This window comes from Anomaloglossus baeobatrachus, chromosome 6 (assembly GCF_048569485.1).
Source record: "Anomaloglossus baeobatrachus isolate aAnoBae1 chromosome 6, aAnoBae1.hap1, whole genome shotgun sequence".
NCBI lineage: Eukaryota > Metazoa > Chordata > Amphibia > Anura > Aromobatidae > Anomaloglossus > Anomaloglossus baeobatrachus.
In genome coordinates, this window is record NC_134358.1 from 526,757,006 (window position 1) to 526,784,525 (window position 27,520).

At 50.1% G+C, this 27,520-nt stretch overlaps 1 protein-coding gene across 1 annotated transcript in view; it reads right to left on the reverse strand.

The window, feature by feature from the left end:
* YME1L1 (YME1 like 1 ATPase) overlaps positions 1-27,520 on the reverse strand; it is a 171,705-nt gene that overhangs the window by 73,851 nt on the left and 70,334 nt on the right. The window contains exons 8-9 of the mRNA XM_075315530.1: positions 26,388-26,470; positions 782-872 (exon numbers count right to left, since the gene is read on the reverse strand). Of these exons, the coding sequence (XP_075171645.1) occupies positions 782-872; positions 26,388-26,470 (174 nt within the window). The remainder of the gene's footprint in view (positions 1-781; positions 873-26,387; positions 26,471-27,520) is intronic.

Below are 27,520 nucleotides of genomic sequence, written 5' to 3' on the forward strand. Positions count from 1 at the left end.
GGCACATAGCAGCAGAGGGTCGGCGCAGGCCTCACAGCAGCATTGCATTCACATCACCGGAGTGCAGGAGCCGGACACATAGCATCAGAAAAAGAAGGCAGGCACTGATCTCCGGAGGGCAGGGGGCGGACACACAACGCTGGAAACTGTGAGGCTGCTGTGGACCCGCCCACAAAGTAAGTCCTGATCATGTTGGCACTGGCCGGGAGAACACATTGCAGCACAAACAGCAATGTGTGGATTTAAAGGGCCGGCGGCAGCAAGACCGCGGTGACAGCACGAGCACTGCCTCCCCCGGGAATCTGCCCGGGGGCCACATAAAAGGTCATGGCGGGCCGCATGCGGCCCGCGGGCCGGAGGTTCCCCACCCCTGCTCTAAGGACACCATCTGCAAGGAGTTTGTATGTTCTCCCCGTGTTTGCGTGAGTTTCCTCCGGGTACTCCGGTTTCCTCCCACACTCCAAAAACATACTGATAGGGAATTTAGATTGTGAGCCCCAACGGGGACAGTGTTGCCAATGTATGTAAAGTGCTATGGAATTAATAGCGCTATATAAATGAATAAATATTATTATATATATTATTATCTCGTAGTCGAGAAAACCAGAGGGGCAAAAAGTCGGTGAGAGGATGTTTCTCATCACTGAGGATCATTGCATGGTCACGTCTCATGACCCAAAGTACGTACAGTCCAAAGTGCAGAGCAGTCGACAAGCACAAGAAAGAGGAGTCCCTTTCCTCTGAGTACACATGAGATTGGGAATCATAGAAGGTTCCTTACCTTTGGGAAGTTTGCCTCCTAAAACTGTGAATTTCTGAGGATTTTTCAGGAACTCTACTACTTCTTGTAACTCTTGTTTTGCCTCTTCAACCTGTTCATATACAAAATTTATAAATATCAACAAACTGACAACAGTTTAGGGGAAAAAAAAAACAAACAATTTTTCAACTTTCTTAAAATTGAAGGTTTGGAATTCAGAGGAGGTTATTTGAACTCAGTTTTCATCATTGCAGTCTATGGTCAGATTTCTTACAATGTGTACTTTAAGAAAGAAAAAAAAAGAAAAAAAGGGAAAAACTCTTCATTTCCTATTTTATGTTTTTATTTTATTTATTTTTTTACAACTGGTATCAGAAGAGTTTATGACTGTGGCACAGGAATGACGTTCCATGTATCGCAAAAAAAAAGTTACTCGGATATTTGAATGAAATTTTGTTTTATAGGTTTTTAACCCCTTCACGACCGCGGGCAGTAAAATTACGTCCTATTTTAACGTGACTTAACGACCAGGGACGTAATTTTACTGCCTAAACTTCATTTGATTGCCGTGGCCATAGCAATGGCTTTCAAATGATGTCCCCTGCTGTTTCTTACAGCAGGGGACCTTTGCTTGACCCCAGAGGGGGTGGCATCGCAACCCCCCATCGACGATCGTTGTGATTGGCTGTTCAAATCTGAACCGCCAACCACAACATTTGCACTGATTTCGGCAAAAATAATGCCCGAATTAGTGCGATACTATGAGATCCTGCTATGATCTATTGTAGCAGCTACAGCAGATCATAGGTGGATCTCAAACATGCCGCCCCCAGCCCCTATAGCACTGATTGGAGCGATCGTGCTATGACGCGCAATCGCTCCAATCAGTGTGCAGTGGGGCGGTCTGATCTGCAGGTGGCCGCCCTCCCCAGGCCTGTGCTGGTCTGGGGACCCTCCCCCAACATGTCTGCAGCGTGGAGTGGCTGGTACTTGTGGTACCACGCCACCGCTGCTGCCGCTAATGTCACCGTCTTCTTGCCTGCTCCACGTGAGTATTGCACTCTTCTTCCAGCCCGTGCGCGCTCAGTTTTGGCCCCTGCGCGCTCCCGTTATGGCTCTTGCGCGCTCTCGTTATGGCCCCTGCTCCCCCCGATCTGCCACCCGACATCCCGATCTGCTCCCCCTGCGATCTGCCTGCCTCCTCTGTCATCTCTATTCTGCTTCCTTGCTTCCTTCCTTGCTTCTCCGGTATCCCCCTCTGCTCTCCCCCTCCCCTCTCCCCTTGACGTCCTCTTACCTGCCTTCACCGGGTCGTCCGATTTCTTCACTGGCCCGATCACATCTGCCTCCATCTCTGGGTCTTCTGCTGATCTGTCCAACGTCCTGCTGCTGCTCCTGTACAGCTGTCTGTTTATCTCACTTGCCTTCTGTTCCTCCTGCTACTCCTCTGGGTACTGTGAGTATAACTTTTTTTTTTTTTTCCCTGTATCCTGTCCATTTTTACACCTCATCTGTTTGTGCGTCCCGCCGAGCACTGATCACGGATGCAGATAACTGATCTGCATCCGTGGTCAATTTTTGGCGTGACTTTTTTTTTCCGTATCCCCGACGCTTTTTGTATCGCATCTGTCCGTGCGTCCCGCCGAGTGCTGATCAGGGATGCACATAACGGATCTGCATCCCTGCTCAATTTTTGGCGTGACTTTCTTTTTTTCCGTATCACCGACGCTTTTTGTATCTCATCCGAATGTGCGTCCTGCAGCGGTCGATCAGTGCACCGCGTCTGTGAGTTTGAAAAGTCAAATGGCGTTCCTTCTCTTCTGAGCCCTACCATACGCCCAAACAATTTATTTCCACCACATATGAATTATCTGCGTACTCAGGAAAAATTGCACAAGACGTTTTATGGTGCAGTTTTTCCTGATACCGTTGTAAAAAAAAAAAAAAAACAGCTACCTAGTTGATGCAAACATTTTGTGGTAAAAAAAGAAGGGAATTTTGTTTACTTACCGTAAATTCCTTTTCTTCTAGCTCCAATTGGGAGACCCAGACAATTGGGTGTATAGCTATGCCTCCGGAGGCCACACAAAGTATTACACTAAAAGTGTAAAGCCCCTCCCCTTCTGCCTATACACCCCCCGTGCTCCCACGGGCTCCTCAGTTTTGGTGCAAAAGCAAGAAGGAGGAAAAAATTATAAATTGGTTTAAAGTAAATTCAATCCGAAGGAATATCGGAGAACTGAAACCATTCAACATGAACAACATGTGTACACAAAAAACAGGGGCGGGTGCTGGGTCTCCCAATTGGAGCTAGAAGAAAAGGAATTTACGGTAAGTAAACAAAATTCCCTTCTTTGTCGCTCCATTGGGAGACCCAGACAATTGGGACGTCCAAAAGCAGTCCCTGGGTGGGTAAATAATACCTCATAATAGAGCCGCAACCGGCTCCGTCCTACAGGTGGGCAACCGCCACCTGAAGGACTCGCCTACCTAGGCTGGCATCTGCCGAAGCATAGGTATGCACCTGATAGTGTTTCGTGAAAGTGTGCAGGCTCGACCAGGTAGCCGCCTGACACACCTGCTGAGCCGTAGCCTGGTGCCGCAAAGCCCAGGACGCTCCCACGGCCCTGGTAGAATGGGCCTTCAGCCCTGAGGGAACCGGAAGCACCGAGGAACGATAAGCCTCGAGAATTGGTTCCTTGATCCACCGAGCCAGGGTTGATTTGGAAGCTTGTGTCCCTTTACGCTGGCCAGCGACAAGGACAAAGAGTGCATCCGAGCGGCGCAGAGGCGCCGTACGAGAAATGTAGAATCTGAGTGCTCTCACCAGATCTAACAAGTGCAAATCCTTTTCACATTGGTGAACTGGATGAGGACAAAAAGAGGGTAAGGAGATATCCTGATTGAGATGAAAGGGGATACCACCTTAGGGAGAAAGTCCGGAACCGGACGCAGAACCACCTTGTCCTGGTGAAACACCAGGAAAAGGGCTTTGCATGACAGCGCTGCTAGCTCAGACACTCTCCGAAGTGAAGTGACTGCTACTAGGAAAACCACCTTCTGCGAAAGGCGTGAGAGAGAGATATCCCTCATTGGCTCGAACGGTGGTTTCTGAAGAACCATCAGCACCCTGTTCAGATCCCAGGGTTCTAACGGACGCTTGTAAGGAGGGACGATGTGACAAACCCCCTGCAGGAACGTGCGTACCTGTGGAAGTCTGGCTAGGCGCTTCTGAAAAAAGACAGAGAGCGCAGAGACTTGTCCCTTAAGGGAGCCGAGCGACAAACCCTTTTCCAATCCGGATTGAAGGAAGGACAGAAAAGTGGGCAAGGCAAATGGCCAGGGAGAAAAACCCTGATCAGAGCACCAAGATAAGAATATCCTCCACGTCCTGTGGTAGATCTTGGCGGACGTTGGTTTCCTAGCCTGTCTCATAGTGGCAATGACCTCTTGAGATAATCCTGAAGACGCTAGGATCCAGGACTCAATGGCCACACAGTCAGGTTGAGGGCCGCAGAATTCAGATGGAAAAACGGCCCTTGAGACAGCAAGTCTGGTCGGTCTGGTAGTGCCCACGGTTGGCCGACCGTGAGATGCCACAGATCCGGGTACCACGACCTCCTCGGCCAGTCTGGAGCGACGAGGATGGCGCGGCGGCAGTCGGCCCTGATCTTGCGTAACCCTCTGGGCAACAGTGCCAGAGGAGGGAACACATAAGGGAGTTGAAACTGCGACCAATCCTGAACTAAGGTGTCTGCCGCCAGAGCTCTGTGATCTTGAGACCGTGCCATGAATGTCGGGACCTTGTTGTTGTGCCGGGACGCCATTAGGTCGACGTCCGGCATTCCCCAGCGGCAACAGATCTCCTGAAACACGTCCGGGTGAAGGGACCATTCCCCTGCGTCCATGCCCTGGCGACTGAGAAAGTCTGCTTCCCAGTTTTCTACGCCCGGGATGTGAACTGCGGATATGGTGGAGCCATCCACCCACAGCAGAATCCGCCGAACTTCCTGGAAGGCTTGCAGACTGCGTGTCCCGCCTTGGTGGTTGATGTATGCCACCGCTGTGGAGTTGTCCGACTGAATTCGGATCTGCTTGCCTTGCAGCCACGGCTGGAACGTCTTTAGGGCAAGATACACTGCCCTTATCTCTAGAACATTGATCTGAAGGGAGGACTCTGTCTGAGTCCAAGTCCCCTGAGCCCTGTGGTGGAGAAAGACCGCTCCCCACCCTGACAGGCTCGCGTCCGTCGTGACCACCGCCCAGGATGGGGGCAGGAAGGATTTCCCCTTCGACAGAGAAGTGGGGATGAGCCACCACTGAAGGGAAGCTTTGGCTGCCCGAGAAAGGGAGACGTTCCTGTTGAGGGACGTCGACTTCCTGTTCCATTTGCGGAGAATGTCCCATTGAAGTGGGCGCAGATGAAACTGCGCAAAAGGAACTGCCTCCATTGCTGCCACCATCTTCCCTAGGAAGTGCATGAGGCGCCTCAGGGGGTGTGACTGACCATGAAGGAGAGATTGCACCCCTGTCTGTAGTGAACGCTGTTTGTTCAGCGGAAGCTTCACTATCGCTGAGAGAGTATGAAACTCCATGCCAAGATATGTCAGTGATTGGGCCGGTGTCAGATTTGACTTTGGAAAATTGATGATCCACCCGAAACTCTGGAGAGTTTCCAGAGCAATGTTCAGGCTGTGTTGGCATGCCCCTTGAGAGGGTGCCTTGACAAGGAGATCGTCTAAGTAAGGGATCACCGAGTGTCCCTGAGAGTGTAGGATTGCCACCACTGTTGCCATGACCTTGGTGAAGACCCGTGGGGCTGTCGCCAGGCCAAAAGGCAGTGCCACGAACTGAAGGTGTTCGTCCCCTATGGCGAAGCGCAGGAAGCGCTGATGCTCTGGTGCAATCGGTACGTGGAGATAAGCATCTTTGATGTCTATTGATGCCAGGAAATCTCCTTGGGACATTGAGGCGATGACGGAGCGGAGCGATTCCATCCGGAACCGCCTGGTTTTCACATGCTTGTTGAGCAGTTTTAGGTCCAGAACGGGACGGAAGGATCCGTCCTTTTTTGGCACCACGAACAAGTTGGAGTAAAAACCGTGACCCCGTTGCTGAAGAGGAACAGGGATCACCACTCCTTCCGCCTTCAGGGTGCCCACCGCCTGCATAAGAGCCTCGGCTCTGTCGGGGGGCGGAGATGTTCTGAAGAAACGTATCGGAGGACGAGAGCTGAACTCTATCCTGTAACCGTGAGATAGAATGTCTCTCACCCATCGGTCTTTTACTTGTGGCAGCCAGGTGTCGCAAAAGCGGGAGAGCCTGCCACCGACCGAGGATGCGGTTTGAGGAGGCCGAAAGTCATGAGGAGGCCGCTTTGGGAGCGGTTCCTCCGGCGGTCTTTTTAGGGCGTGCCTTAGACCGCCATGCATCGGAGTTCCTCTGACCTTTCTGAGGCCTTTTGGACGAGGAAAATTGAGACCTGCCCGCGGTCCGAAAGGACCGAAACCTCGATTGTACCTTCCGTGGTTGAGGTCTGTTTGGTTTGGACTGGGGTAAGGATGAATCCTTTCCCTTGGATTGTTTAATGATTTCATCCAATCGCTCACCAAACAAGCGGTCGCCAGACAATGGCAAACCGGTTAAGAACTATTTGGAAGCAGAGTCTGCCTTCCATTCACGTAGCCACATGGCCCTGCGGAGTACCACCGAATTGGCGGATGCCACCGCCGTACGGCTCACCGAGTCCAGGATAGCATTAATGGCGTAGGACGCAAACGCCGACGCCTGATTGGTTAAGGACACCACTTGCGGGGCAGATGTACGTGTACTGCATTAATCTGCGCCTGACAAGCTGAGATAGCTTGGAGCGCCCATACGGCTGCGAATGCTGGAGCAAAAGACGCGCCTATAGCTTCATAGATGGATTTCAACCATAGTTCCATCTGTCTGTCAGTGGCATCTTTGAGTGAAGCCCCATCTTCCACTGCAACTATGGATCTAGCCGCCAGTCTGGAGATTGGAGGATCCACCTTAGGACACTGAGTCCAGCCCTTAACAACCTCGGGGGGGAAGGGATAACGTGTGTCCTTAAGGCGCTTGGAAAAACGCTTGTCTGGACAGTCTCGGTTTTTCTGGATTGCCTCTCTGAAGTCAGAGTGATCCAGAAACATATTTAATGTATGCTTTGGAAACCTGAAACGGAATTTCTCCTGAGAAGCAGACTCCTCAATTGGGGGAGCTGGGGGAGAAATATCCAACACCTGATTGATGGTCGCTATAAGGTCATTCACTACTGCGTCACCTTCAGGTGTATCTAGGTTGAGAGCGGCTTCAGGATCAGAATCCTGATCTGATACCTCCGCTTCATCCTCCAGAGAGTCCCCCTGCTGGGACCCTGAACAGTGTGATGAAGTGGAGGGAATTTCCCAGCGACCCCGCTTGGGCGGCCTGGGACTGCGGTCCGTGTCAGAGACCTCACCCTGTGACCTATGGGTTACCCCAGGGGCATTTTGCTGTTCCAAATGAGGGGGACCAGGGGTCAAGGATTGGACAGTGCCCGGGGCCTGAATCACCGGTCTGGACTGCAATGCTTCCAGTATTTTAGCAGACCATTTATCCATACTCTCAGACAGTTTGTCAGCAAATACTGCAAACTCCGTCCCTGTCACCTGGACAGTGGTAGCAGGTGGTTCCACCTGGGCCACCTGTAGTAGAGGCTCCGGCTGAGTAAGTGCCACAGGGGCCGAGCATTGCACACAATGAGGGTCAGTGGAACCTGCCGGTAGTACGGCTGTACAAGAGGTACAGGTTGCAAAGTACGCCTGTGCTTTGGCACCCTTGCTTTTTGCGGATGACATGTTGTCTCCTCTGAGAACAACCAGGAGGGTATATAGCCAAAAATCAACAGAGCGACCGTACAGTGCAAATGTATAGCCTATAAGCCTATATATATATATATATATATATATATATATATATATATATATATATATATATATATATATATCTATATCTATATCTATATCTATATCTATATCTATCTATCTATCTATCTATATATATATATATATATATATATATATATATACACACACTTCGGTACTCCGTGGGGCCAGCACCACAGGTGCTGCTTACCGACCGCTCAGAGCGGTTGTGTGATCACCAGATTCCCTGCCTGGGTCTCCCTGTGTTGTCTCTCCTCTCTAGCGTCTGAATCGCTGACAGGAATGGCTGCCGGTGTTCTGTGGGGAGGAGGGGACCGTGGGCGTGCCCAAGAAAAGTGCGGGAATCTAGTGCCCCAGTGTACTGAGTGAGGAGGGAGGAGGATACAAATGTATGCTCCAGCCCTCTGCGCTGACTATCTGTGCAGCGTCCCGCCCTTCCCCTGACTGGCAGGCCTGTGGGCGGGAATAAACGACACTAGGCCCAGAAGCCAGGGACTAAAGTTATAAGCGCGGCCGGCAATAAGCGCGGCCGCGCGGTAGTCCCCCGGCGCACTAACACCTCCAGCAGTGCTGGAAAGTGTCTGGCACAAGCGCTCCATGCCCAGCGCACTAACACACCCAGCAGTGCTGGAAAGTGTCTGGCACAAGCGCTCCATGCCCAGCGCACTAACACACCCAGCAGTGCTGGAAAGTGTATGGCACAAGCGCTCCATGCGCGATAGTCCCCGGCGCACTAACACACCTAGCAGTGCTGCAATGTGTGTGGCACCAGCGCTCCATGCGCTGTCCCCACGGGGACACAGAGTACCTCACAGTAGCAGGGCCTTGTCCCTGACGATACCCGGCTCCTATCCAGCAGATTCCCAGGGGCTGCGGAGGGAGCACGGTCCCAGTGCCTGGAGACCGATCCGGACCCCACTTCACCCAGAGCCCATTAAGGGATGGGGAAGGAAAACAGCATGTGGCTCCTGCCTGTGTACCCGCAATGGGCACCTCAACCTTAACAACACCGCCGACAAAGTGGGGTGAGAAGGGAGCATGCTGGGGGCCCTGTTATGGGCCCTCTTTTCTTCCATCCGACCTAGTCAGCAGCTGCTGCTGACTAAGCTGTGGAGCTATGCGTGGATGTCTGCCTCCTTCGCACAAAGCATAAAAACTGAGGAGCCCGTGAGCACGGGGGGTGTATAGGCAGAAGGGGAGGGGCTTTACACTTTTAGTGTAATACTTTGTGTGGCCTCCGGAGGCATAGCTATACACCCAATTGTCTGGGTCTCCCAATGGAGCGACAAAGAAAAAAAAAAAAAAAAATTCACGGTTCAACGTTATCAGCTTCTGTGGAGCCCCTGGGGGTGCAAGGGGCTCACCAAACATCTAGATAATTTCCTTGAGGGGATGGGGTCACTTGTGAGGGAGCTCCACTGTTTAGGCACCATAGGGGGTCTCCAAACATGACATGGCGTCCGCTAATGATTCCAACCAATTTTGCTGTCAAACGGTGCGCTTTCTCTTCTAAGCCCTGCCATGTGCCCAAACAATTACTTTCCTCCACATATGAGGTATCGTCGTACTCTGGAGAAATTGCACAATACGTTTTATGTTACATTTTTATTGATACCCTTGTGAAAAAAAGCTAGTTCAAGTAACAGTTTTGTGGTGAAAAAAAAAAAAATTGTATTCATGGCTCAACATTATCAACTTGTGTGGAGCCCCTTGGGGCTCGCTAAACATCTAGATAAATTCCTTGAGGGGTCTAGTTTCCAAAATGGGGTCACTTGTGTTTAGGCACCTCAGGGGGGGGTCTCCAAATGCAACATTACGTCAGCTAATGATTCCAACCAATTTTGCTGTCAAATAGTGCTCTTTCTCTTCTGATCCCCGCCATGCGCCCAAACAATTATTTTCAACCACATATGAGGTATCGTCGTACTCAGGAAAAAATGCACTATAAATTTCATGGTGCATTTTTTTCTGATATCCTTGTGAAAAAAAAGAGAATTTTGTTTACTTACCGTAAATTCTTTTTCTTATAGTTCCGACATGGGAGACCCAGACCATGGGTGTATAGCTTCTGCCTCCGGAGGACACACAAAGTACTACACTAAAAAGTGTAGCTCCTCCCTTCGAGCATAAACACCCCCTGGATGACCACATCTAGCCAGTTTAGTGCAAAAGCTGAAGGAGGACATCCACCCACAAGTAGAGATAGAGTAAAACTCGGAAAAACCGGAACCTCTGTCTACAACAACAGCCGGTGAAAACACACGGAACAAGAACTGCCAACAGGCAACAGGGAGGGTGCTGGGTCTCCCATGTCGGAACTATAAGAAAAAGAATTTACGGTAAACAAAATTCTCTTTTTCTTCATCGTTCCTTATGGGAGACCCAGACCATGGGACGTCTCAAAGCAGTCCATGGGTGGGAAATATAGAAAAAACCATATACAATAGGACCAATTGAGTTCAATATACGAAAAACAAAAAACCTCAATTTCAATTAATATTAAACTTTTATTGATATATTTTAAAATTTAGACACCCATTAATAGTGAACACACAAAGGGCGTAGATGATGAAGGGGAGGAGCTAAATATATGGGGTCCCTATAGCACCCTATGGGACCTTGCTCCTACCTACCAACGGAGGGTATGACGCCGTAACTGTTTTGGGCGCCCCCGTTCCACGTCGGCTCACCCTCTAGTTGCCCTAGATAGTTAGTGAATTAAAATAATAATTACACTACGGATGGCCATACAATAGTACTAGAATGTATTAAGTACAAAGTGCTCATGTAATCACACTGTCTGATAGATAACAGCTTCCTATCAGGAAAACCAGGACAAAAAATCAAAAATTAAGCCCCAATATAGGTAGGCTTCTGCAGAAAAATTAGTCCATAGTACATGATCCAGTACAAATTAGTACATGGTACAACAAAGTGCTCATATAATCACACTGTGATAGATAACAGCTTCCTATCAGGAAAACCAGGACAAAAAAAAAAACAAAAAAAAAAAAAAAAAAACACACAAATATTAAGCCCCAGTATAGGCAGGCTTCTGCAGAAAAATTAGTCCATAGTACATGATCCAGTACAAATTAGTACAACTGAATTTTCCATTATGTTAATGTGCTCCTCCATTATGTTAATGTACCATGGGTGGGAAATAAACAAAACTGAGAAGTAGGCAAAACCTAACTTCACAAATGGGCGACAGCCGCCTGAGGGCAGCGGTGCGTGACACATAGATCCGGAGCGCCCGCACCAAATCTAAAGTATGCAACGCTTTCTCAAAGCGATGCACAGGGGCCGGACAAAGGGAAGGCAATAAAAAATGTCCTGGTTAAGGTGGAAAGGAGACACCACCTTAGAGAGAAAGTCCGTAGTCGGACGGAGAACCACCTTGTCTTGGTGAAAAACCAAAAAGGGTGACTCCGAAGAGAGCGCAGCCAAATCAGAGCCTCTCCTGAGAGAAGTTATGGCCACCAGAAAGACCACTTTCTGTGAAAGACAAAACAAAGAAAACCCCCCCTAAGAGGCTCAAAGGGGGGTTTCTGTAAGGCCGTGAGGACCAGATTGAGGTCCCAGGGATCCAGAGGCCGCCGGTAAGGAGGAATGATGAGAGATGCGCCCTGCATGAAGGTGCGCACCTGGGCCAGTCGGGCGATACGCCGCTGGAACAACACTGACAGAGCCGAGACCTGTCCCTTGAGGGAATTGAGGGATAGTCCTAGCTGCAGACCAGACTGTAGAAAGGACAGGATGGTCGGCAAGGAAAAACGGCCAAGGAGCATGGCCGGAAGAGCGACACCAGGACAGGAAAATTCTCCAAGTCCTGTGGTAAATCCTGGCCGAAGAAGACTTCCGAGCCTGAGTCATAGTGGAGATGACCTCGGAAGGAATGCCTGAAGCCATCAGGATCCAGGACTCAGGAGCCACGCCGTCAATCTGAGAGCCGCAGAATTCTGGCGGAAAAACGGACCTTGTGAGAGAAGGTCTGGGCGGTCCGGGAGATGCCACGGCACCTCTACGGACAGACGGAGCAGGTCTGGGTACCAAGCTCGCCTGGGCCAGTCTGGAGCAATGATTATGACCCGACGGCCCTCCATTCTGATCTTGCGCAGGACTCTGGGCAAGAGAGCTAGAGGGGGAAACACGTAGGCCAGAGGGAACTGGGACCAATCCTGAACCAGCGCGTCCGCCGCCAAGGCCTGAGGATCGTGGGAGCAAGCCACGTAATCCGGGACCTTGTTGTTGTGCCGGGATGCCATTAGATCCACTTCCGGAGTACCCCACTTGCGGCAGATTGACCGGAACACTGCCGGATGCAGGGCCCACTCGCCGCTGTCCACGGTTTGACGGCTGAGATAATCTGCCTCCCAGTTTTCTACGCCTGGGATGTGGACTGCGGATATGGTGGACTTGGAGTCCTCCGTCCACTGAAGGATACGTTGAACTTCCAACATTGCCAGGCGGCTGCGTGTCCCGCCCTGGTGATTGATGTAGGCAACTGCTGTCGCGTTGTCTGACTGGACTCGAATGTGCTTGCCCGCCAACAGGTGGTGAAAGGCTATGAGAGCTAGGAGCACAGCTCTGATTTCCAGCACATTGATCGAGAGGGCTGATTCGGACGGAGTCCAAGTGCCCTGTGCTTGGTGGTGGAGAAATACTGCTCCCCAGCCGGATAGACTGGCGTCCGTGGTGAGAATCACCCAGGACGGGGCCAGAAAGGAGCGTCCCTGGGACAGAGAGAGGGGCCGAAGCCACCACTGAAGAGAGCTCCTGGTCTGTGGCGACAGAGCCACTGGCCTGTGCAAGGAAGAGGTCCGCTTGTCCCAACAGCGGAGAATGTCCAGCTGCAGGGGACGCAGATGGAACTGGGCAAAGGGAACCGCTTCCATTGACGCCACCATCTGACCCAGCACCTGCATGAGGTGCCTGATGGAATGACGGCGGGGCATCACAGAGAGCGTACCGCCAGATGAAAGGACTGCTGTTTGACTAAGGGCAGCTTCACAAGTGCCGGCAGAGTCTCGAATTGCATCCCTAGGTACGTAAGTTCCTGGGTCGGGGTCAGAGTGGACTTGGGTAGATTGACAAGCCACCCGAACTGGACTAGAGTGGCGAGAGTGAGCGAGACACTCCGCTGACAGTCTGCACTGGATGAAGCCTTGACTAGAAGGTTGTCCAGGTAAGGAATCACTGCCAACCCCTGGAGGTGCAGAACCGCAACCACTGCTGCCATGACCTTGGTGAATACCCGAGGGGCCATGGCTAACCCGAAGGGGAGAGCCACGAATTGGAAATGTTCCTCTCCGATTGCAAAACGTAGCCAACGCTGGTGTGAAACTGCAATTGGCACATGCAGATAGGCATCTCTGATGTCGATGGATGCTAGAAAATCTCCTTGGGTCATTGAGGCAATGACCGATTGCAGAGATTCCATGCGAAAGTGCCGCACCTGAACATGCTTGTTGAGAAGCTTGAGATCCAGGATGGGCCGGAAGGAACCGTCCTTCTTGGGGACTAGGAAGAGGTTTGAGTAGAAACCTCTGAACCGTTCCCGGGCGGGAACCGGTACAATTACTCAGTTGGCCTGCAAGGAAGCCACGGCCTGAGAGAAGGCGGCGGCTTTGGAGCAGGGGGGAGCGGACAGAAAAAATCTGTTTGGCGGGCTGGAAGAATAATTCTATCCTGTAGCCGTGAGAGATTATATCTCTCACCCACTGATCGGAAACGAGTTGGAACCACACGTCGCCAAAGTGGGAGAGCCTGCCACCGACCAAGGACGTTGCTGGCGCAGCCAGATAGTCAAGAGGAGACTGCCTTAGTGGCAGCGGCTCCTCCGCTCTTCTGAGGACGCGGCTTCGTGCGCCAGCTGGGTTTTCGATCCTTGGCTGAGTTAGTGGACGAGGCTGAGGGCTTAGAGGATGACCAGTTAGAGGAACGAAAGGAACGAAACCTCGACTGGTTCCTGCCCTGGACAGGTTTCCTGGTTTTAGTTTGTGGCAAGGAAATACTCTTCCCGCCAGTAACTTCCTTAATAATTTCATCCAGTTGTTCACCGAACAGCCGGGACCCAGCAAAGGGGAGCCCAGCAAGGTACTTCTTAGAAGAAGCGTCTGCTTTCCACTCTCGAAACCACAAGATCCTGTGGAGCGCGAGGGAATTAGCGGAAGCCACCGCCATGCGGTGAGAAGCCTCCAGAATGGCAGACATGGCATAGGATGAAAAAACCGAAGCCTGGGAAATTAAGGCAACCATTTCGGCATAGAGTCCCTGGTGAGGGAATGCATCTCCTCCAGAGAAGCAGAGACGGCCTTAAGAGCCCACACCGCTGCAAAAGACGGGGAGAACGAGGCCCCTGCTGCCTCATATACAGATTTGGCCAGAAGGTCAACCTGGCGGTCAGTGGGATCCTTAAGTGAGGTGCCATCGGCCACAGATACAACTGTCCGGGCTCTAGACACCGGAGGATCTACCTTTGGTGAATGCCACTCCTTGACCACCTCTGGTGGAAAGGGAAAACGTTCATCAGAACTACGCTTTGGGAAGCGTTTGTCAGGACAGGCCCTGGGCTTGGTCACAGTGGCCTGAAAAACTGGAGTGGTTAAAAAACATACTCCTTGCTCTCTTAGGTGAGGTAAACTGGTGTTTTTCTACCAGAGAGGCTTGTTCCTCTGACACTGGTGGATTGACGTCCAGTACGGAATTAATGGACGCAATCAAGTCACTAACATCCGCATCCCCTTCAGATAAAACAATGGGGTACATAGAGGTAGCGTCCGAGCCCACAGTAAAGGCATCCTCCTCGCCCTGCAATTCAGCTCGTGAATCAGAGTCGTGGGACGAGGAAGGAGAAGAGTCCCTGCGTCTCCGTTTAGGAGGCCGGGAACAGATGAAAAATCCTCTGTGAGCTCTCAGAGCGAGTCGGAGCAGCAGAGGCGCCCTGAGAAGGGGGCTGATGCATGGTCAGCAGAGTCCGGGACAGCTGTCCCATGGAGTCGGCAAGGGACTGGGAGATAGCTTTAGAAAACGAAGCTACCCAAGCCGGGGGTTCAGCCACCGGTGCCGGAGCAGCCGGAGGGACCCCTGGGGAGACACCAGGCTGAGGCACCACCATGTTAAAGCAGGCATCCCAATGTGGATATGTGCTCGGTTCAGGCAGTATGAGCTGACATGCAGTGCATATAGAGTAAAGCCTTGCAGCCTTGCTCCTAGTGAGAGACATGCTGCTGAGGTGGAGGTTCTGCAGTAAAGAACACACTCCTTCAGAATGACCCCCAGAGAGTACAAGAAAGTCCACAACCAGAGGTTGTGGCCGTTTTGTGTGCCCTCCGGATTCCACAGCTTGGACCCCCAGACAGATGCAGAGCTGTAGCAGCCAGCGCCGATCAGTGTGTGAACGCTGATAAAATGGCGCCGGAGTGAGGAGGGGGGGGCGGAGGATTAGTCCAAGAGCGGGAACCGGAGGGCCAAGGGGATATACAGGGGAGGGAAACATCTCCTCAGAGAGGAGTGTCCTCCCCTCTGCTGAACGGCCGGTGGGCGGCGGCGCACTGTCCCCCTGCATGACTGACATGCAGGGGCAGTGAAAACGAAACTAGGCCGCAGCCGAAGCCGGGGCCTAAATTTTCCCATGCGGGCGACGAGCAGGCACCCTCGGCGCGGTTCTCAGGAGAAAACCAGAGAACCGGCCGGAAATCACAGCAAAGTGAAATAACACACTCTCCCCACAATAAATGTACAAGGGACCACACAATAACGTCTCAATACTTAGCTTATGAGACGCAGGGCCAGGTCCCTGAGGGGTGAGCGCTCCGTCCGGCAGGGTCCTGAAAGGGCTGCGGATGGAGACCGGTCTCCTGCAAAGCAGTGAGAACCGTGATGGCTCCCACTTCAAGCCAGAGCCCGAGGGATGGTGAAGGAGCGCGGCATGTAAGGCTCCAGCCTTGTAAAATCAACCTTAACAGCACCGCCGACACAGTGGGGTGAGAAGGGACATGCCGGGAGTCCAGTTTGGACTCGCTTTTCTTCCAACTCTTTGAAATCAAAAATCAGATGAGAATGCATGTGTGTGTGACCTCCTGAACACAAAGCATTGAACTGGCTAGATGTGGTCATCCAGGGGGTGTATATGCTCGGAGGGAGGAGCTACACTTTTTAGTGTAGTACTTTGTGTGTCCTCCGGAGGCAGAAGCTATACACCCATGGTCTGGGTCTCCCATAAGGAACGATGAAGAAAAGCTACCTAGTTGAAGCAACAGTTTAGTGATGATAATTTTATTTTTTTCTTTTCACGGCTCAACGTTATAAACTTCTGTGAAGCCCCCAGGGGTTCAAAGTGCACACCAAACATCTAGAAAAATTAGTGGTGGTCAGGTGGTCTTCAAACCCGACATGGCGTCCGCTAATGAGTGCAGCTAATTTTGCAGTCAAAAATTCAAATGGCGCTCCTTGCCTTCCGAGCCCTGCCGTGTGCCCAAACATTTGATTTCCACCACATATGGGGTATCTGCGAACTCAGGAGAAAATGCACAATACATTTTATGGTGCATTTTTTACTGATACCCTTGTGAAAAAAAAAGCTACCTAGTTGAAGCAACAGTTTTGTGGTAAAAAAAAATTTTTCTTCTTTTCACGGCTCAACGTTATAAACTTCTGTGAAGCCCCCAGAGGTTCAAAGTGCTCACCAAACATCTAGAAAAATTATTTGAGGGCTCTATAGTTTCCAAAATGAAGTCACTTGTGGGGTAGCTCAATTGTTTAGGCACCTCAGGGGGTCTTCAAACCCGACATGGCGTCTGCTAATGAGTGCAGCTAATTTTGTGTTCAAAAATTCAAATGGCGCTCCTTCCCTTTCGAATTCTGCCGTACGCCCAAACAATTGATTTTTACCACATATGGGGTATCAGCGTACTCAGGAGAAAATGCACAATAAATTGTAGGGTGAACTTTCTCTTTTCTCCCTTGTGAAAATGTAAAATTTTATGGCTAAAGTAACATTTTTGTGTTAAAAAGTAAAATTTTCATTTTTTCCTTCCACATTGCTTTGGTTGCTGTGAAGCACCTAAAGGGTTAATAAACTTCTTGGATGTGGTTTTGAGCAGAGTGAGGGGTGCAGATTTTAGAATGGGGTCACTTTTGGGTATTTTCTGTCACCTCGGCCTCTCAAAGTCACCTCAAATGTGATGTGGTCCCTAAAAAAAAAAATTCGTTTGTAAATTTTGTTGGAAAAAATGATAAATTGCTGATGAACTTTGACCCCTTCTAACGGAAAAAGAAGGGAATTTTGTTTACTTACCGTAAATTCCTTTTCTTCTAGCTCCAATTGGGAGACCCAGACACTTGGCTGGGTCTCCCAATGGAGCGACAAAGAAGAAGGGAATTTTGTTTACTTACCGTAAATTCCTTTTCTTCTAGCTCCAATTGGGAGACCCAGCCAAATGTCTGGGTCTCCCAATGGAGCGACAAAGAAAATTTTGTTTCGAAAATTGCGCTGATGTAAAGTAGACATGTGGGAAATGTTATTTAGTAACTATTTTGTGTGACATTTCTCAGATTTATAGGCATACATTTTCAAAATTTGAAATTGCGAAATTTTCAAAATGTTTGCAAAATTTCCTAAATTTTCACAAATAAACGCAAAAATTATCGGCCTAAATTTACCACTGACATGAAGTACAATATGTCACGAAAAAACAAACAGTCTCAGAATCGCCAGGATCCGTTGAAGCGTTCCAGAGTTATAACCTATCAAAGTGACACTGGTCAGAATTGCAAAAAATGGCCCGGTCATTAGGGTGTTTTAGTGGCCGGGGGTGAAGGGGTTAAACCACATGTACAAAAAAGAGAATTTTGTTTACTTACCGTAAATTCTTTTTCTTATAGTTCCAACATGGGAGACCCAGACCATGGGTGTATAGCTACTGCCTCCGGAGGACACACAAAGTACTACACTCAAAACGTGTAGCTCCTCCCTCCGGGCTATATATGAGAGAAGTTATGGCTACTAGAAAAACCACTTTCTGTGAAAGTCTAAACAAGGGAACCTCCCTAAGAGGCTCAAAGGGGGGTTTCTGTAAGGCCGTGAGGACCAGATTAAGATCCCAGGGATCCAAAGGCCGCCGGTAAGGAGGAATGATGTGAGATGCGCCCTGCATGAAGGTGCGCACCTGGGCCAGTCGGGCGATACGCCTCTGGAATAATACCGACAGAGCCGACACCTGTCCCTTGAGGGAATTGAGGGACAGTCCTAGCTGCAGACCGGACTGTAGAAAAGACAGGATGGTCGGCAAAGAGAACGGCCAAGGAGCATGGCCGGAAGAGCGACACCAGGACAGGAAAATCTTCCAAGTCCTGTGGTAAATCTTGGCCGAGGAAGACTTCCGAGCCTGAGTCATAGTGGAGATGACCTCAGAAGGAATGCCTGAAGCAGTCAGGATCCAGGACTCAAGAGCCACGCCGTCAATTTGAGAGCCACAGAATTCTGGCGGAAAAACGGACCTTGAGAGAGAAGGTCTGGGCGGTCCGGGAGATGCCACGGCATTTCTACGGACAGACGGAGCAGATCTGGGTACCAAGCTCGCCTGGGCCAGTCTGGAGCAATGATTATGACCCGACGGCCCTCCATTCTGATCTTGCGCAGAACCCTGGGCAAGAGAGCTAGAGGGGGAAACACATAGGCCAGACGGAACTGAGACCAATCTTGAACCAGCGCGTCCGCTGCGAAGGCCTGAGGATCGTGGGAGCGAGCCACGTAAACCGGGACCTTGTTGTTGTGCCGGGATGCCATTAGATCCACTTCCGGAGTGCCCCACTTGCGGCAGATTGACCGGAACACTGCCGGATGCAGGGCCCACTCGCCGCTGTCCACGGTTTGACGGCTGAGATAATCGGCCTCCCAGTTTTCTACGCCTGGGATGTGGACTGCGGATATGGTGGACTCTGTGTCCTCCGTCCACTGAAGGATTCGTTGAACCTCCAACATCGCCAGGCGGCTGCGAGTCCCGCCCTGGTGATTGATGTAGGCAACCGCTGTCGCGTTGTCCGACTGGACTCGAATGTGCTTGCCCGCCAACAGGTGGTGAAAGGCTACAAGAGCTAGAAGAACAGCCCTGATTTGCAGCACATTGATCGAGAGGGCTGATTCAGACGGAGTCCAAGTGCCCTGTGCTCGGTGGTGGAGAAATACTGCTCCCCAGCCGGAGAGGCTGGCATCCGTGGTGAGGATCACCCAGGACGGAGTCAGGAAGGAGCGTCCCTGTGACAGAGAGAGGGGGCCGAAGCCACCACTGAAGAGAGCTCCTGGTCTGCGGCGACAGAGCCACTAGCCTGTGCAAGGAAGAGGTCCGCTTGTCCCAACAGCGGAGAATGTCCAGCTGCAGGGGACGCAGATGGAACTGGGCAAAGGGAACCGCTTCCATTGACGCCACCATCTGACCCAGCACCTGCATGAGGTGCCTGATGGAATGACGGCGGGGCTGCAACAGAGAGCGCACCGCCAGATGAAGGGACTGCTGTTTGACTAAGGGCAGCTTCATAAGTGCCGGCAGAGTCTCGAATTGCATCCCTAGGTACGCAAGTTCCTGGGTCGGGGTCAGAGTGGACTTGGGCAGATTGACAAGCCACCCGAATTGAACAAGCATGGCGAGAGTGAGCGAGACACTCCGCTGGCAGTCTGCACTGGATGAGGCCTTGACTAGAAGGTCGTCCAGGTAGGGGATTACTGCCAACCCCTGGAGATGCAGGACCGCAACCACTGCTGCCATGACCTTGGTGAAAACACGAGGGGCCGTGGCTAACCCGAAGGGGAGAGCCACGAATTGAAAATGTTCCTCTCCGATTGCAAAGCGTAGCCAACGCTGGTGTGAAACCGCAATAGGCACATGCAGATAGGCATCTCTGATGTCGATGGATGCCAGAAAATCTCCTTGGGTCATTGAGGCAATGACCGATCTCAGAGATTCCATGCGAAAGCGCCGCACCTGAACATGCTTGTTGAGAAGCTTGAGATCCAGGATGGGCCGGAAGGAACCGTCCTTCTTGGTGACTAGGAAGAGGTTTGAGTAGAAACCTCTGAACCGTTCCCGGGCGGGAACCGGAACAATTACACCGTTGGCCTGCAAGGATGCCACGGCCTGTGAGAAGGCGGCGGCATTGGAGCAGGGGGGAGCGGACAGAAAAAATCTGTTTGGCGGGCTGGAAGAAAATTCTATCCTGTAGCCGTGGGAGATGATATCCCGCACCCACTGATCGGAGACGTGTTGAAACCACACGTCGCCAAAGTGGGAGAGCTTGCCACCGACCAAGGACGTTGCTGGCGCAGCCAGATAGTCAAGAGGAGGCTGCCTTAGTGGCAGCGGCTCCTCCGTTCTTCTGAGGACGCGGCTTCGCGCGCCAGTTCGGTTTACGATCCTTGGCTGAGGTAGTGGACGAAGCTGAGGGCTTAGAGGATGACCAGTTAGAGGAACGAAAGGAACGAAACCTCGACTGGTTCCTGCCCTGGACAGGTTTCCTGGTTTTAATTTGTGGCAAGGAAGTACTCTTCCCGCCAGTAGCTTCCTTAATAATTTCATCCAGTTGTTCACCGAACAGCCGGGACCCAGCAAAGGGGAGCCCAGCAAGGTACTTCTTAGAAGAAGCGTCTGCTTTCCACTCTCGAAGCCACAAGATCCTGCGGATCGCGAGAGAATTAGCGGAAGCCACCGCAGTGCGGTGAGAAGCCTCTAGAATGGCAGACATGGCGTAGGATGAAAAAGCGGGAGCCTGGGAAGTTAAGGCAACCATCTCGGGTATAGAGTCCCTGGCGAGGGAATGTATCTCCGCCAGAGAGGCAGAGACTGCCTTAAGAGCCCACACTGCTGCAAAAGACGGGGAGAACGAGGCTCCTGCCGCCTCATATACAGATTTGGCCAGAAGGTCAACCTGGCGGTCAGTGGGATCCTTAAGAGAGGTGCCATCGGCCACAGATACGACTGTCCGGGCTGAGATTCTAGACACCGGAGGGTCCACCTTTGGGGACTGAGCCCACTCCTTAACCACCTCAGGTGGAAAGGGAAAACGGTCATCAGAACTACGCTTTGGAAAGCGTTTGTCAGGACAGGCCCTGGGCTTGGTAACAGTGGCCTGACAACTGGAGTGGTTAAAAAACGTACTCCTAGCTCTCTTAGGAGAGGTAAACTGGTGTATTTCTACCAGAGAGGCTTGTTCCTGTGACACTGGTGGATTGAGGTTCAGTACGGAGTTAATGGATGCAATCAAGTCACTAACATCCGCATCACCCTCAGATAAGTCAATGGGGTACATAGAGGTAGCGTCTGAGCCCACAGTAAAAGTATCCTCCTCGCCCTGCACCTCAGCTCGTGAATCAGAGCTGTGGGACGAGGAAGGAGAAGGGTCCCTGCGTCTCCGTTTAGGGGGACGGGGTCCTAAAACATGTTCTGAGAGCTCTGCAGAGCTCGGAGCAGCAGAGGCACCCTGAGAAGGGGGCTGATGCATGGTCAGCACAGACCGGGACAGCTGTCCCATGGAGTCGGCAAAAGACTGGGAAATAGCTCTAGAAAAAGATGCTACCCAAGCCGGGGGTTCAGCCACCGGGGCCGGAGCAGCCGGGGGGACCCCTGAAGAGGCTCCAGGCTGAGGCACCACCATGTTAGAGCAGGCATCACAATGTGGGTATGTGCTCGGTTCAGACAGAATGAGCTTACATGCAGTGCATATAGAGTACAGCTTAGCAGACTTGCTCCTAGTGACAGACATGCTGCTGAGGTGGAGGCTCTGCTGTAAATACACTCCTATAGAATGACCCCCTGAGAGTGTATAATAAAGCCCACAACCAGAGGTTGTGGCTTACCAGACCGCTTTTTGTGTGCCCTCCGGATTCCACAGCTCGGACCCCCAGTGGATGCAGCAGCTGCAGCAGCCAGCGCCGATCAGTGTGAGAACGCTGATAAAATGGCGCTGGAGTGAGGAGGGGGGGCGGGGATTAGCCCAAGAGCGGGAATCCGGAGGGCCAAGGAGAGATACAGGGGAGGGAAACATCTCCTCAGAGAGGAGTGTCCTCCCCTCTGCTGAACGGCCGGTGGGCGGCGCCGCACTGTTCCCCTGCAAAAACTGACATGCACAGGGACTGAAACCGAAACTAGGCCGCGACTGAAGCCGGGGCCTAGATTTTTACATGCGGCCGACGACCAGGCACCCTCGGCGCGGTTCTCAGGAAAAACCCAGAGAACCGGCCGGAAAACACAGCAGAGTTACAAAACATACTCTCCCCTCAATAAATGTACCCGGGACCCCTGAAAAACGTCTCAATACTTAGCTTTTGAGACGCAGGGCCAGGTCCCTGGGGGGGGGTTAAACGCTCCGTCCGGCAGGATCCTGACAGGGCTGCGGATGGAGACCGGTCTCCTGCAAAGCAGAGAGGACCGTGATGGCTCCCACTTCAAGCCAGAGCCTCAGAGGATGGTGAAGGAGCACGGCATGTGAAGGCTCCAGCCTTGTAAAGTCAACCTTAACAGCACCGCCGACACAGTGGGGTGAGAAGGGACATGCCGGGAGTCCAGACTGGACCCGCTTTTCTTCCATATCTTTGAAATCAAAAATCTTAAAAAATTAAAAATCAGAGAATGCATGTGTGTGTGTGACCTCCTGAACACAAAGCATTGAACTGGTTAGATTGTCATCCAGGGGGTGTATATAGCCCGGAGGGAGGAGCTACACGTTTTGAGTGTAGTACTTTGTGTGTCCTCCGGAGGCAGTAGCTATACACCCATGGTCTGGGTCTCCCATAAGGAACGATGAAGAAAATAATATGTCTGGCCAGGAATGGGGTTAAATAGTCCCGTCAAACTGGTAAATCACATAACATCAGCCAACACTCCAGAATGATTAGGAGCTATTAAAGGGTTTGGATTACACAACAGAAATGGCTATTACCACAAATTGTACTTGCAAATTTAAGGGAACAGGTCACACGAATTATGCCTGAACCACAAGCAGCAATAACCAGAGCGCGGCTCCCTCACTACAAAAACGTTTTGTTCTCAAACGAGGTGGACACAAAGTCCTGGAGATATGTCCCCATCGCCTTCTCCCCTCCTCTCACCTTAGACTGGCGCATCTGTCCCTACAAATATATACAGAGCTGGCCAAAAGTATTGGCACCCCTGCAATTCTGTCAGATAATACTCAGTTTCTTCTTGAAAATGATTGCAATCACACTTTCTTTGGTATTATTATCTTCAATTATTTTGCTTGCAATGAAAAAACAAAAAAGAAAATGAAACAAAACTCAAATCATTGATCATTTCACACAACTCCAAAAAATGGGCCAGACAAAAGTATTAGCACCCTTAGCGTAATGCTTGATTGCACAACCTTTAGCCAAAATAACCGCAAACAACCGCTTCCGGTAACCATCAATGAGTTTCTTCAATGCTCTGCTGGAATTTTAGCCCATTCTTCTTTGGCAAACTGCTCCAGGTCCCTGAGGTGTGAAGGGCGCCTTCTCCAAACTGGTATTTTGAGATCTGTCCACAGGTGTTCTATGGGATTCAGGTCTGGACTCATTGCTGGCCACTTTAGTAGTCTCCAGTGCTTTCTATCAAACCATTTTCTAGTGCTTTTTGAAGTGTGTTTTGGGTCATTGTCCTGCTGGAAGACCCATGAGCTCTGAGGTAGACCCAGCTTTCTCACACTGGGCCCTACATTATGCTACAAAATTTGTTGGTAGTCTTCAGACTTCATAATGCCATGCACACGGTCAAGCAGTCCAGTGTCAGAGGCAGCAAAGCAACAAAACATCAGGGAACCTCCGCCATGTTGGACTGTAGGGACAGTGTTCTTTTTTTTTTTTGAATGCCTCTTTTTTTTCCTGTAAACAGTATGTTGATGGCTTTTCCCAAAAAGCTCTACTTTTGTCTCATCTGACCAGAGAACATTCTTCCAAAACGTTTTAGGATTTCTCAGGTAAGTGTTGGCAAACTCCAGCCTGGCTTTTTATGTCTCGGGGTAAGAAGTGGGGTCTTCCTGGGTATCCTACCATACAGTCCCTTTTCATTCAGACGCCGACGGATAGTACGGGTTGACACTGTTGTACCCTTGGACTGCAGGGCACATCCGCACAATCTTGCGTTGAAATCTCTCGTCAATTTTTCTTTTCCTTCCACATCTAGGGAGGTTAGCCATAGTGCCATGGGCTTTAAACTTCTTGATGACACTGCGCACCGTAGACACAGGAACTTTCAGGTCTTTAGAGATGGACTTGTAGCCTTGAGATTGCTCATGCTTCCTCACAATTTGGATTCTCAAGTCCTCAGACAGGTCTTCGGTCTTCTTTCTTTTCTCCATGCTCAATATGGTACACACAAGGACACAGGACAGAGGTTGAGTCAACTTTAATCCATGTCAACTGGCTGCAAGTGTGATTTAGTTATTGCCAACACCTGTAAGGTGCCACAGGTAAGTTACAGGGGCTGTTAATTACACAAATTAGAGAAGCATCGCATGATTTTTCAAACAGTGCCAATACTTTTGTCCACCCCTTTTTGTATGTTTGGTTTTTTTTTTAACTTCGTTTTATTAACAATTTCAAACATGGTACAACTGACTTTGCCATATAAAAATAGCTCAGTATAGATAGTAATATTTGAATATAACAATGAGCAGTCATATAAAGTCCATAATATCTTTAGCACTTAAGAGAACAATGTTATTATCCATACTTATCATTTGCATATATATCTAATTTTATATTGAGCATAAGAACAGCTATAACTATCAGCATGACCATATTTTGAAAACAAGATAGAAAGAGGAATAGAAAAAGGAAGAAAGAACAACAACAACAACAGCCACATTGCATTATTATATTTCAATATACCATTGGGCAGGGTTTCATATCCCAACATCTAACGGGAACCACCATTATCCGCATAATCTCCCTCAAACCTCTGAAAGTGTGTCTGGAGAAGAATTCCACAAACCCCAGATTTTGTTAAATTTTCCCGGGCACCCCCTATTATAATATACCACCCGCTCATAGACTATGGTTGCATTGACTAGTTTAACCCAGGACCGCACAGTTGGATTCGAATCTCCCATCCACCTCAGAGCTATTAATTTCCTAGCCAGAAACAATGCCTCTCTGAGGAATATTGTCATGTAATGATCCCAGGACTCTTCCTCCACCACCCCAAACAGGCATATCAAAGGGTCACACAAAACAGGAATCGACACAATCGATGTCAGCAGAGATGTCACTCCCCGCAAGTACAAAGATATATTAGGACAGCTCCAGATCATATGTATGAAATTTGCCCCTGAGAGATGACACCTCGGGCACTCCGATGTACGAGAACGGCCCATACTAAATAATCGAGTTGGAGTAAGGTATGCCTGGTGGACAATGTAGCATTGAATCAACTTATTATTAACCGACGGGGATACCGCAGTCGGAGATTCCAATATCTCTTCCCATTCCTCTCCCTGTAGAGAGGGAATTAGAGATTTCCATCTATCCTGGGCTGGCAAGGGGTCCGACTCCACCCCTACCGACAACAGGTAAGTATATATAGCTGAGATGAGGCCTCGAGGTCCTTGTGATTTTAGAATACCTATAATAGGAAGTGATGATATCAATTTCCTCACTCCAATTTTCTGTCTGTGGGATTGAATCGCTGTGCGAATCTGCAGGTATCTAACAAACTGTGATCTAGGAACATTATATTCAATCTGGATTTGTTCAAAAGGACTTGAAGTTTGTGGTTCCCGGGACAAAAAGATCACCTAATGCACCGATGCTGTGAGTGGCCCAGAATTGCGCCGAGGGGTGATCTCTCAGAGTATGGAAGTGGCTATTCCCCCATAATGGGAGTTGCGCCACCACCCCTTTGAAGTTTGCCACCCTCTTGGCTTGTCGCCAGACTAATCTTGCCAACCTGAGGAGGGGTAATTGCCGTGGTGTTCTCAGTCCATCTGATTCCAGAAAACCCACTAAACAATCAGTCCCAGCCGCGTGTGCCAAGTGACTCTCAGAGTTTGGCAGCTGACATCCAGGCATCCAAGTCTCTAGTGCCCTAAGCTGTCCCGCGAGGTAGTAGAGGAAGAACTCCGGCCCCTTTTTTATGTTTGGTGTGGAATTATATCCAATTTGGCTTCATGACAATTTGTTTTTTTTTTCTTCATTGAAGACAAATTAAATGAAAATAATAATAACAAAGAATTTGTGATTACAATCATTTTCAGGAAGAAACTGAGTATTCTCTGACAGAATTGCAGGGGTGCCAATACTTTTGGCCAGCACTGTAGGTTAAGGCCTGTCAATCTAGCGGAGCAGAAGGAGAGAGATTCCACGACTGGTCACCCCGTCCATGGCCCCATTTCTCAGTTTCTTCTGAAACACTACAGTATTTCTGAGTAAAACTTGCATGTTTGTAATGAGGGGCCTGTCTCTGATCCATAGGATATGCCATGTGTGTCTGATCAATTGGGACCCATATTATCTTGAGAACAGCCACGTATTTTGAATAGACAGGAATGAAAAGGTGGATGCATTTGCAGCTTTTCCCACCGACTTCTTTGGGAGGTGTGAAAATTGCCAAGTGGACTTGCTCTGCTATTTTTTCAACACCCATAGAGGTGAATGGAGTGACCTGTGCATGCGCGACATTGTCGGTACTCACCCCTTTCACATGTTCAAAAGTCACATTTTTCATCTGAATGGGATCCACAGCTGCATCAAGGCCGGATGTTGCTCTGAAGCGAACTGCAAGAAGTACGATCATAAATTAAAATGTAAGCAATGGTTTTGACTATGAAATCTACAGTACATGCTTAAAAGTTTGTCATGGTCACTTACCTCTATAGGTTGGCCTCCTTCACACATCCATGTCTCCGTTACGTGTGATGTCCATTTTGACACATAACAGAGACACGAACACAAGTATACCCATTAAAATCAATGGCTCTGCGCACACATCCGTGTTTTGACATGTGTCTGTATGCTCCACACATGTCCGTTTTCTGCTGGAAGCAAGTATGTTACACGGACCACACACTGGTGTGATCAGTGTGACACGTAATGAAGAAAATAGGTCACAAAAACAAAAAGAAGGGAATTTTGTTTACTTACCGTAAATTCCTTTTCTTCTAGCTCCAATTGGGAGACCCAGACAATTGGGTGTATAGCTATTGCCTCTGGAGGCCACACAAAGTATTACACTTAAAAGTGTAAGGCCCCTCCCCTTCTGGCTATACACCCCCAGTGGGATCACTGGCTCACCAGTTTTAGTGCCAAAGCAAGAAGGAGGAAAGCCAATAACTGGTTTAAAGACCAATTCAATCCGAGGAAACATCGGAGAACTGAACCATACCACATGAACAACATGTGTACCCGAAAAAACAGAAAAACCCCGAGAAAACAGGGCGGGTGCTGGGTCTCCCAATTGGAGCTAGAAGAAAAGGAATTTACGGTAAGTAAACAAAATTCCCTTCTTCTTTTTCGCTCCTAATTGGGAGACCCAGACAATTGGGACGTCCAAAAGCAGTCCCTGGGTGGGTAAAAGAATACCTCGTGATAGGGCCGTCAAACAGCCCTTCCCTACAGGTGGGCAATCGCCGCCTGAAGGACTTATCTACCTAGGCTGGCGTCTGCCGAAGCGTAGGTATGCACCTGAAAATGCTTGGTAAAAGTATGCAGACTCAATCAGGTAGGTGCCTGACACACCTGCTGAGCCGTAGCCTGGTGCCGTAATGCCCAGGATGCACCCACGGCTCTGGTAGAATGGGCCTTCAGCCTTGAGAGAACCAGAAGCCC